Source organism: Patella vulgata, chromosome 7, assembly GCF_932274485.2.
Source record: "Patella vulgata chromosome 7, xgPatVulg1.2, whole genome shotgun sequence".
Lineage (NCBI taxonomy): Eukaryota > Metazoa > Mollusca > Gastropoda > Patellidae > Patella > Patella vulgata.
Window position 1 is genome coordinate 16,364,252 of NC_065885.2, and position 12,354 is coordinate 16,376,605.

Here is a 12,354-nt window from a genome sequence, read left to right on the forward strand (position 1 = left end):
GAATACAAAAACGTGACAATGTAACACCACTGATTCCAAATGTCTTTTTTTGTTCACCTATTTTTCTGTGTATTGATCCCACACTGTAAATTGATTTTAAATTGAATAACTTGATTTCTATTAGGAGACATTTCTGTAGGTATTGTGGGCAAGACAGTCACTTTATCAATAGCCCAGACATCCCGACCAGCACCACGATGTGTTTTCTGAATCCAACATATTCTAGCTCTAGGTCCGTTCTTAAAAGGACTTATTTCCATGGAAACTAACTGCGGTTCCTACAAATAAGAATACCAGTTAACATAAAGTTATATTCATACAGTATTTATTTAATTGCTAAAACAAATATGAAAAGAAGCAAGGTATTATAAAATTGGTTAACCTCTCAAGTTAAACATGTTCCACATGTTCCACAAATTAAAAATATGAATGTGGATCAGCTAAACCGTCCACCTAGATAATTATAATTATCATACATTTAAAAAGGCACAAACAGTCTATTTTTTAATGTAAACTTGTTGATATTGTATTCTTGTGTGAATTAAACTGAGAATAACAGATTGTGCTTTTAATTAAAGAAAATTACCAAATATCTCTCTGTTTCTAGTTTCTGCAATACTTGTGTCTGTCCAGCTTCATCTTCTAAATAAACTAAAATGGAGGCTTTTTTTGATCCCGGTGGATTGCAAGAACCAGATCCTTTGAATAAAAAATAGTTACATAGAAATATCTTTTTAATTGATTTGGAATTTAACAAAGTTACAGACTAGAGGATACAGTGTGAATGATATCCCGTTTTTCTTGGCTCATGCAGTTTATGCTTACAAAATACTACTCACATTTGAGTGTCCACTCGACACAAACTAGGTCATTTCGGGACTAACATACGGTTTAGTTTTATTTCAATAATTCGCTTGCGCGTAGGGGTCTTTAGCAGTGGGAGGAAACCGGAGGACCCAGAGAAAACCCACGAGGTTGGACAGGCGACCTTACTCCTTGTCACGTACAACTGGGGGTTCGAAACCACACCAGTCGACTCAATGACAGACTTTATGATATAGCGCGCGCACGCTAACCATTCAGCCACCCAACCCCCCACATTTGTTCAAGAAGTTAATTATATAATATTATAATCAATACTAGCATTATATTTTGGTTATCTGAAGTTAAAAGCTTACCGATACCAAGATAAAATCGAAGATTTCCCGCTTCTGTTGTGTCCATATATGGTGAACAGGCCAAACGTTTACCATCTGCATCAAATACCATCGAATTCCCTGTCCCTATTTCACCACATGTAACATCTACATGACCTCCTCTTATCTCCCATCTTTAAAAAAAATTGTTCACATTTTGATTTTTTCTTTTCATATTATTTTCTTGTAGCAGGCTTTACCTACAGATATTCTCATGATTTTTCAGAAAGAGACAGAGAGAAATGTGGTTTAATGTCAACTCGACACATACTAGGTCATTTCAGGAGTAACGTGTTGTTCAGTTTTATTGCGATTCCTTTCTACACATAGGTTGGACAGGCCTAATCCTTGTCTCGTACAAGCAGGAGATGGAATCCAAACCATCTAAAGAGCTTGTTTTAAATCATTCGACCACCCAATCTCCTAATCATATCAGAGAAATATTATCAAACCAGCTGAAGAGCACAAATGGGGGGTCGGGTTATATACATTTATGTCTACAATGCCTTAGAAATTCAACAAAGTAAACAATCAATGCCATTTAAGAGTTCATGTACCTGAATCATAGGATTGGTGGTGGGGAGGATCGTGAGGACATACTAGCTTGTGTATTAGTGCTAGTAAAATCATAACACTTCAGTTTATGAGTCATGCTCCCCACCACAAAAAACCCTTGACATGAAAACACCTCAGATTTGACCCACTAAAATTCAATTTCTAAATTTCTTCAATATTATTTGTACTTTATTAAAATTTGTATGACAGTATTAGTGGCATACAAAATAAGAAAGAGTGGGGCAAAAAATCATGTGGTGTATGGGTATCTGTATGGGTCCAGAACACAATTGTTTTATATTTTAAGAGCTGAAGAAACATATCGAAAATAACATCTAGTTTTAATCACTGGTAGATTGAGTAAAGATGGTAGATCATATCATCTGTCAATTTACTTACCCCGGTTGCTGCTTGAATTCAAAGTCTTCAGTAAGCAAACTGTCCTCATCAAATTCATATGGAGAAAGGTCAAGGTCCCGAGTCACCATATAATTAAATGTTTGATTTTTATCAGTAAAATATATAGCATTTTCATCAGAATGACAGTTTTGCTGAAAGTGAAAGAGATTAAGAATGAAATGAAATTGGGTTTAATGTCCTACTATTAGTGTTTAGTAACAGGGCCCATTTTAACACGCCTACAGTCACAGACGTGCCTCTGGATAAAAAATCTGTGCTTTGAAAATCTGAAATCCATGCTTTGAAAAAATGTTATGTAGCTTTGTGAATCTGAGAAGATTGTATCGGGGGAACTGAGCTATCATTATCATCATCAATCACTTTCGATTCTGTTTCAAAAGTTTTGTATTGTTGACATATTCCCACAACCACCTAAAGCACGAAAAGTACATTGCAGAACATCGTCAGGTACAGCTGACAGTGAAGGTTCGTTTGCCTTTGGATCGACTTTGGATGTTTTTTGGGGCTGCTAATGATAATGAAACGTATAATCGTGTTATGTGAAGTCAAATTCTGGGAATTTTCACAGAAGCCCAAATATAACCTTAAAATAGGTCCTGTTTTGTACCAACTGATTAAGCATGAGCAAAAAAATTAAATAAAGAGTGAGAGAAATATGGTTTAATGTCTACATGACACAAACTAGGTCATTTCAGGACACATGGTTCATTTTTATTTCAATAATTCACTTAAGGGATTTAGCTGTGGGAAGAAACTCAACAGGTTGGACAGACTGCCTTACTCCTTGTCAAATACAAGTGTCCACTCGAAACCACGTCATTTAACTCAATGACAGACAGATCTATAGCACACATGTTAAACCACATGAACATCCAACTATCCAGGATAAGGAGGGAGTGTTAGCGTGACCAGGATTTAAAATTCAGGAAAAGGTTCTAGTATCCTAATACAGTTTTGGTACGTACTTGTATATTAGCACCGGGGAAGAACAACCAGTTACTAGGATCAACAGGATCAAAATCGTCTATTAATAATTTTGGTGGTTCAGCTATATTTACGATTAAAATATTATCAATTGCCCAACAGCTTTTATAACTTCCCGATGGATCATCCTGACTTGGTCTTGGATCATTAGGTTTATCTAACCGTCGAGGTGCTGGGGAAGGTAAGGAAGGTGGTGCTGTTGGGTATTTTCCTCCTTTCTTAGATTTAGCTCCTCCATAATACTTCGCATTATCATAGTTCAGTGGTCGATCTAAATCAATAGCAGGTGTTGTGGTTTCTTTGTCATCATCATAATTGTATGGATATGTTGTGTTGTAGTTTGTGAAATTTTGAGACCATGGATTGTCATTGTAAGGTTCGTCCTGTGCCAAAACTTCTGGAATTTCTGGAAGACGGCGTACTTGATTAGGCAGTTGCCGCCATTGTATACAAATGCCCTGACCTCTAGCTTCTGATGGAAGATGTACCATATGGACCTCTGTTGCTGATGTTGTTGGTGGCCTGAAGTGGAAAAATAAATTCTTTGAATTAAAATATTTAGCATAACAAGGAATCTAAAAACCTACATCATTAACAAACAAATATATTTACTACAGTAGCAAACAGACAAACTATATATATATATATATATATATATATACATGAAAATCTTATAGGCAGAGGTGACTCTCTATTTTTCTCTGTCCTTCAATTTAGATACCTCAAATTCAAAATATCACGTATCAAATTTTTAATAGCTCGAGGATAGCATTGTTACAGGTTTTCACAAACCACAACTAAAACTAGCTTTTCAAAACTGTTCTGTTACTTACATTCTAATCAAAGTCAATCTACATTCATTGACTAAACTCTCACAAAAAGACATGTTTTTGATTTCTATTCCAGAGATAAACTTATATAATATTACATGTAGGTAGACTTTTCACATTGTTGTGGCCATATGGATTTCATTTTTGCAGACCTTGCCATAAATTACAAAGGAGAGTGATTATTCACCGTCACCTAAACCATTTAATGGAAAAAACTAAAGAGAGAAACCTTCCACTTGTCTCAGATATTATCAATTTTGAAAGTCTGTGACTAGTATGTAACTATTCAAATATTAGAAGGCTTTGACGTTCTCCTTCAAATAAAATCTTGGCACAAGAGAGAGAGAGAGAGAGAGAGAGAGAGAGAGAGAGAGAGAGGGTTTGACATCCATCCAAAACCAACTACCCGGTAGGTCATTCCGGACTAACATATGGAATAATTTTATTTCAATAATTTGATTGCACGTAGTCGTCTTTCGCAGTGGGAGGAATCCAGAGGACTCGGAGAAACCCACAATGGTAGGTAGACTAAAAACTGTCATTTTCTGATCTTCTGAATATATTGTATAAGTGTGGTACATATATTGTAGCCTACCTGACTTTCTCTATTTCTATAAAATTTTGACAACCATCAATACTATAAGATACAACAATATCTTTATCTTGACTGTCACGTCTACCACATGATCCAGCAGCTGAAACATAAAACACACATGGAATAAAATAAAACCAAGTACAAACAATCCAAACCATTAGATAAAATTTGAAGTCCTAAAAAACAGTATCGGCAAATTAGTGTAATCGGCATATGGACTGTTCACCATGTACAAAATACATGATGAACAGTGGTAGCTACAAGGCTACAAGGCAGAGAAATTTCAATCTTCTATCACTGCCGATCACTTTCACTCACTGGGCAGTTATTGTTTACCAATATATGTGTTATTAAATAACATTAATGGCAAGTGTCATGCATGAGGCAGAGTATGGTTACTGTTTCAAAACACCTGATATTACCTCCTCAGTTATTTTGATACCTTTCCCATGGTCTATTACATTAATTTGTTATTTCATATTTATGGAATTTGTATACTCTTTAGGATTGATGACACTACATGTTCATATTTCTACTTACACACAGCAAATTGTAGAATCTTAGAAGATGTTGTATTTAACGGCACAGTTATCTGAAAAAGATTTATCATTTATGTACATGTTCAATCTTCATGTAAATTCACAAGTTAAATTGTAAAGTATGATTAATAAAAAAGAAATTAAATAGTGTGTATACGATAAAAGACTGCCTATATCTTTATGCTATATTATCAAATATATCTACCAATTGACGTTGTCCTTCTTTCTCACAGAAAACAGCTGAGTTACCATGTAGAACAACTCCACATTTATCTGATACTTCACCACCTCTTGTTACCTTCCTATAATATAATCATATCCTCTGCATTAATTTATCCAAAAATATATTGCCCTAGAATACCCTTAAGACCAATAATGTAGAAATTTACAAGCAATCTCAACAAAAAGGTAACAAAAGGTGTCTTTTTGACTCAAATTCTGGTAATGGAGAAGATCTGGGGATGATAGAAACTAATATCCTTGTGTTCTATCCATGTTAATTGGCCTATAAAAATCAGACTTGTATTATTAAAAAGTTTAGTTTTGTTTAAATAGAGGACACATGTGAAAGGAGTCTTTTTGTAGGAGCCATAAACTACATTTTAAATCAAGACCAATTTTATTGTATAAGAAATACATTTCTTTGTACATGTACAGACATTTTTGAGACAAGCTTTTTTTTTCTTTATTGATTTAAAGTAGGATGCTTAATTAACCAAGTGGTTGCAATGCAAGATACACCAACATTTTGTAAGAGATGGACAGAGAACCAGCTAAAAAAATAAGCGATATTTCGTACAATCAGTGGCCATAATCCAGGAAGTCAGGGTCCGATATGTGCCAATATTGAAATCAACTGTCATTATCGTGTAACAGTGATATATTTAAAACATTTTTTTTTAAATCGGACAAAAATTGTAAACTCTAGTAGAGGTTCCACTAGCTAAAAACATGATTTTTCGTACAATCATTGGCCATAATCCAGGAATTTAGGGTACGATACGTGCAAATATTGAAAGGAAGCCAGATCTTTTGGATATAAACATATATTTTAAGCTTCATCAAAGTCAGATAAAAATTGTGAACTCTAGAAGGTCCACAACCTTGGAATTACATACTTTTACACTATTGGTGTATGTAGGGTGACCATTTTGACAGGAGGTTCGGTCCCATTTTCACGAAATTCAAAATCAACCGTCATTATGGTGTAACAGTGATATATTTGAACCGATCTTAAAATTGGATAAAAATTGTGACCTGTAGAGGGTTCACAAGCTAAAAACGTGATGAAAATGTGGGCATATAGAAATCTTCTGATTGAATGCCTATGTAGACAAACAATAAAAAAGTTTTTAAAACAAGTATCTAAGCTTTTTCTATAGAGAGAACATTTTAATTATGATGGTTGCAAATCATGTGACCAAAGAAAATGTCAGCTTTCTTTATTGATATTATGTTTTAGTGAACGCTTCAATTATGATGCTTGACAGTCAAGAAAATAAATAAATTTTTAATAAACAAAGATCTCCAAGTTTTGTAGTTCTGTAATTAATAATATCCGGACTTCTGATTAGTAATCCCACTAACAAAGACAACATGTACATGACCTTGATCCTATAAATATTACAAGTAAATATCTTCAAGAAAACGTATCATATCATCATCAACAACATAATATTAATTACATGGATCATTACAGTTAAGAGAAATTTAAAATTAATTTATTTAGGGAAAAAAGGAAATATAGAATAGTTAAAGAGGCTTTATGTAGATATTTAGATGAAGAGCTGACAGTTATCGCTAAAACAGATAATCAGGTCTGGAAATAACGGTTTTAGATGTACCTGACAAAAGGTCAGGCACTAATGCAATAGTACCTGACATTTTCTACTTGGTGCAGGACATGTATTATAATATCAAAAAAAGGACAAATTAGTGCCAGACAAAATGACAGGCACCAGAGGTTTTGTGCCTGACAAAGCCTGAATCTGTGCCTGACATTGTCTGTGACAGGTGCCTTATTTCCAGGCTTGATAATTTCAGTCAAATTACTTCATTCCAAACACTGTAGTCTGAATTGTCATTGCTACTGCTGTTAAGATAACAAAGTCTTAATTATCCATTTTTAAATTAAATCATTAATTGTCAATCATATTTAATTCTGTTGACCTGAAATAGGCAGATTTAGCTCTTAAATAATACCTCTTTAAGTGTATTTGAGTCAGGCTTGGAAATATTCATAGAAAATATCCATATTTACCATAAATCTTGTCGAAAAGTTGGTGAAGAATCAAAATCATCTCGAAGAATAACTAATTCAGAATGAAGTTCAGCTAAGTCTGGTCTAAGGGGAGTTTTAGAGGCATCTGGGATAAATAAAATATAGAAAACTTGTAAATAAATAAATAAATGAATACAAATTTATTTAGATAGATGAACTGAAATGTAAAAAAATATTGGATAACAATAACAACATTTTACTCCTGATCTAAATTTTCATCTAGACATATTGTCAATCTATAACTAAAATTAAATATGTCGCCGCTTCTCTCTATTTTACAAAAATATATATTAGCAAGATTCTCTTAATCTTTAAATTTTATTTGTATATGTTTCAATTCTATATTATTCTACATGTACACTAAAATATATATCCTAAATATCTAAGCATGATTCTTTTTTTTGTTCAAAATGTGAAGTATTCACATCTGATCACAAACTTAACAAGTTTTATTTGAATGGGTTTCAATTTCTTTTTATATTAATCCTTGTTAATAATACCTCCTTCTTCACACAGCTGTAAAACAACTGTATCTTTAAATAATAACTGCTGTTGTAGATTGGCTGTTGCCCTGTAAACAGAAACATTCATTACACCAAAGTAAGCTATATATACAACAAATATCATACACTCTATACACTAATCAATTCATTTTGCGACTAACTTGGTAATGTAAATTTTAATTACAATTTCTTTAGTAATGGGAGGTCATCCGACTTCTTGTCAAATATATCAACACAGGATTGAACAGAAGATTTGAATAAATAACAGGTCTTTAATCTAGACCCAGTTTGCCCCAATTCCACCTGAATGTTTAAAGAGCACACTAACATAACAAGCACCAAACAGGATAAACACCTTAACACACACGACCAGAAGTAAACATGATAGACAGTGACGAGTATCATAAATTATGAACACCTAAACATGACAAGCACCAAATAATATGATAATCACCTAAAAACATGACAGGCACCAAACATGATGAACACCTTACGGCTAGCCCCCAGATCCATTCACTTGATCTGATATGTACGTTTGTTTGCAATTTCTGCGTATTGTGCCTTGTCTGTAAATTTGTCTTAGGTAAATGTTTGTGTGTGGTGCAGTCCCCCTGCACGTACTATTAACATGACAAGCACCAAACATGATGAACACTTTAACATGACAAGCACCAAACATGATGAACACCTAAACATGACCAACATCAAACATGGTGAATGTCCCATGATCAGTATTAACCATGTTGCATCTTAATATGATATCATTATAAACATGACCAGTATAAAACATGGTGAATACCTAAACAGGACAAGAAAACCTTAACATTATAGCAAACATGATAAACATCTTAACATGATCAGTAGCAAACATGATGAACACCTTAACATGATAAACATCTTAAAGGGACAATAACACCCTTGCTGGCTTGAAAGCTCCAGAAAATAAATAATATCTCTATCTAAGTACTAGATGTTTAAGTGTCCTACCTGTTGTGTAAATTATCCATTACATCCTATTTTACTTGTTCAGAGGGTTCGAAAATATTTTTAAATCGAAGTTTCATTTGAAAAGGTTTACGTTAGACGTTTAAAACCATTATGTTGAATTTTTCAAATTTTTTAAATAAGGTGTGTTAAGATGAAATTTGTATCATCAATTAATTGAAACATTCTAAAATAGTACAATTTGTTGACCAGAATAAAGATTGGGACATATTATTCAGTTACAACAAGAGTGGTATTGAGCCTTTAACATTATCAGTAGCAAACATGATGAACATGTTAACATGACAAGCACCAAACATGATAAACATCTCAACATGAGCCAGTTGCAATCATGATAAACATCTTGATATGAGCCAGCATAACACAGATGACCAAATTAAGTATCATACGATCAGGAAGAAACACAGTGAACAAATTATCATGAAACACATCCGACAAGATGAACAAATTAACATGACAAGTGTCAAACAAGATGAGCAAATAAACATGACAAGTATCAAGCAAAATGAACAAATTACCATGACAAGTATCAAACAAAATGTGCAAGTACTGGACACAGTGAATACCTTAACATGATACACATTACTATAATTCATTTGTGAAATAACATTATTTACTGTCATTTTGTGTAATGGTGAAGATTATGAAATTAAGGAACATGTACTTACAAGAAGCTGACACAACCCATCCCAGCACTTGGCGCTATCCACACAAATGACAGTTCATGTGTTGGGAGATAATTCATATGAGAATGCACTATAGAACACATAAGATTCTGGCCGACAGGTTGGTTACCCTGTACACCAGGCTGGGCGTACATCCCCATTGCTTTGTTTGATATTGAATATAAACCAGTTAGAAAAAATCCATTAAAATTCATACTAGATGTCACAGTAACTGAAAAAGAAGATTTTTATTTTACATATTCTAGGATTCGAAATATTATATTTATTAATTTATCCTTAAAATGGGAGGTTAAAAAAAAGAGCTGGCAGTTGTCACTATAATAGTTAAAAACTAGATAATGTAAAGGGAATTTGCTGAATATTTCAGTCAAACTGATCCACTCTGAACCGAGAATTTAGCCTCGATCATCCATACTAAAGTCAGTACGATAAAAAACACAGTCTCGATTATCCATTTCATGATTAAATCATGAATGAAAGTTGAAGTACAGCAAATCGGATTCTAATCCAGAAAATATTGCAGGCTAGCAATCACATCGAGAGTTGATTATGGTCTGGATAAGTTCATTAATGTCTAATTAAAAATTTAGATAGCATTAAAGGCCTAAAGAAAGACCTGAAATAGGCAGATTTAGCTCTTGCATAATGTATGTCTAACTAATGTTTCTCAAAATGTTTTTTGTTGGCTTCCACCAACTAATGGTACTGTTTTGTGTAACAAACTATCATTAAATATTTTGGGAGTTACTGTTGGTTTTTAGCATTTTTATTCATTTTGATACCAATTAGGAATAAGCCCACTCTGTGATGGGTATTTCAGACCTAAGGCACCCTATTATCAGAACAAAGATTCTGTCAGTAGACAATTTATCTGTTGAATCACTTACTTTCATAAAATTGTCCTGGTATATAAAATTCTGGATCTCCCTTCACCGTGACACTTAATGCGACCTCTCCTCTCTCCACCCCCATTTCTTGAACGTTACCATGATAATTACACAGGAAGAAAAACGGTGCCATTGGTGGAAGATTAAATCCATTTGTCTCCCGGACAACCAGAATTAGACTGAAGACTAAGAGTAATTTCATATTGAGCACTGAAAACAGAGAATTAACATATAGCAAAATATTAGAAAATAAATTACTGGGTATTTCCTTCATGTTGTCATATTTCACATCAAGAAAAATAATAATGTGATATTTCACACAAACAATTCCCTTCCAAAATTAAGCAATGCAAATTTTTTTTAATTATTATTTTCTGAAAATGTACTAGAATTTGTAATTCAATTAAATAAGTCATAATTTGCAAAAGGTAATAATCATAAGGAAATAAATTTTTTGGAAAAAAAAACATTATTTGAACAAACAACATTTATTTAGACATCAAAATATGGAAATTGTATTCAATTGAATAGATCAACACCTAAAATAAATCTCAAGCCCAACTGTTAACCTAAAGACTAAAAATTTATGGAATTTATAATAATTTTTTTAAAGAAAAGGAGAATTATAAACCAATGAAAATTACATCAAGTACCTCAAAAAGGTAATTATTTAAACATACCATTATTACTGATTTCTGTGAGAGTTAACAGAAAAAACCCGAAATAAATCATTGGCTTAAACAATATGCAAGTAAATAAATTAGATGTAAAAAGTCATTAATTCAACACATACCATTATTAATTATTTTCTTCTGCAAGAACATTAATAAACGCACTGTCTTGACAAAATATTCATTAATATATTCTTTCGAATCAAAAAAATGTTATTACGTAAAATAAAATAAGGGCGATTCATATGACGTCATGTGATTTAATCTTTGTGGTATCAGAATATTGTCACTTTTCTCAAGTGGACGCATGTTGTTATTTATGGCTATTAAGACAAATGTCTCGGAAATTGAATACTTCACAAAAGTGTTAAGAGCTAATAGTTCAGGTTTACACCAGAGCTGATATTTAAGTGGTTTTTAAAACTATAACATGCTCTCTTAATTATAACAAGCTTTACATACATATAATTATTTTGAATACCAATTGAAAGAAATTAATCAGCTGATTATTTCACCATTTAAATTTGCAATTAACCTAGAAACAATAATATTCCACAATCAAAGAAAATTACATGTAAATATACTATGTCAGCAATTCTTTGACTAAGGTTATGAACTTTGCATTTTCCATGAAATACTGACTTTATTTTTTGTGTAGTAAAACTGTAGCCTATAAACTAAATTTATTTATAAAAAAACAACGGTTTTTACTTTTTGCTTTATTCACACATAATCCAGTATCATCTATAAACAAGATTTTTTTTATTGTAATCACAACCGGCTTCTGCTTCCTTAATTTATTATTTTTTAATTAAAGTTTGAAAAAAATACATGAAAGAAATACTTACCATACATGTCTTTATAGGTTTACTTTCCACTTACATATAAAATCTTGAGCATCATATTAATAAAACCATTCAATTACTTATGTCTACTTCTATTCCTGAGAATAATTAGTTTGTCCCTTTTCTTGAATTATATTTTTCTAATACTCTCCTTCAATACAAACTTTACCTCTTTACGACGCACATTCTATTATTCCTTTCGCCAATATCAATTAATAGTTTCCTGCACACAACTTACACTAAACACTTACATGAAGTACAAAAATAAATTAATGTTGCTGGAATGTAACCATAATTGGAACCTTGAGTAATCAATTTCAATAATCAAATGACACAGTTTCAAATACTTTCTAATAT

The 12,354-nt window shown here is 32.5% G+C and overlaps 1 protein-coding gene across 2 annotated transcripts in view; it reads right to left on the reverse strand.

Annotated features, from left to right (window-relative positions):
* The window catches only part of LOC126828588 (reelin), a 50,410-nt gene extending 38,388 nt beyond the window's left edge, over nt 1–12,022 (reverse strand). Inside the window, exons 1-13 of one of the 2 annotated variants that reach the window (XM_050558454.2) lie at nt 12,001–12,022; nt 10,482–10,691; nt 9,577–9,805; nt 7,901–7,971; nt 7,380–7,485; nt 5,325–5,421; nt 5,121–5,172; nt 4,581–4,680; nt 3,137–3,677; nt 2,151–2,302; nt 1,179–1,330; nt 587–699; nt 58–278 (exon numbers count right to left, since the gene is read on the reverse strand). In XM_050558454.2, the coding sequence (XP_050414411.2) occupies nt 58–278; nt 587–699; nt 1,179–1,330; nt 2,151–2,302; nt 3,137–3,677; nt 4,581–4,680; nt 5,121–5,172; nt 5,325–5,421; nt 7,380–7,485; nt 7,901–7,971; nt 9,577–9,805; nt 10,482–10,691; nt 12,001–12,007 (2,051 nt within the window). In that variant the 5' untranslated portion in view covers nt 12,008–12,022. Of the gene's footprint in view, nt 1–57; nt 279–586; nt 700–1,178; nt 1,331–2,150; nt 2,303–3,136; nt 3,678–4,580; nt 4,681–5,120; nt 5,173–5,324; nt 5,422–7,379; nt 7,486–7,900; nt 7,972–9,576; nt 9,806–10,481; nt 10,692–11,274; nt 11,321–12,000 lie in introns of those variants that run through there. The other variant, XM_050558452.2, reaches the window with a different exon arrangement.
* Nucleotides 12,023–12,354: the final 332 nt, after the last annotated feature.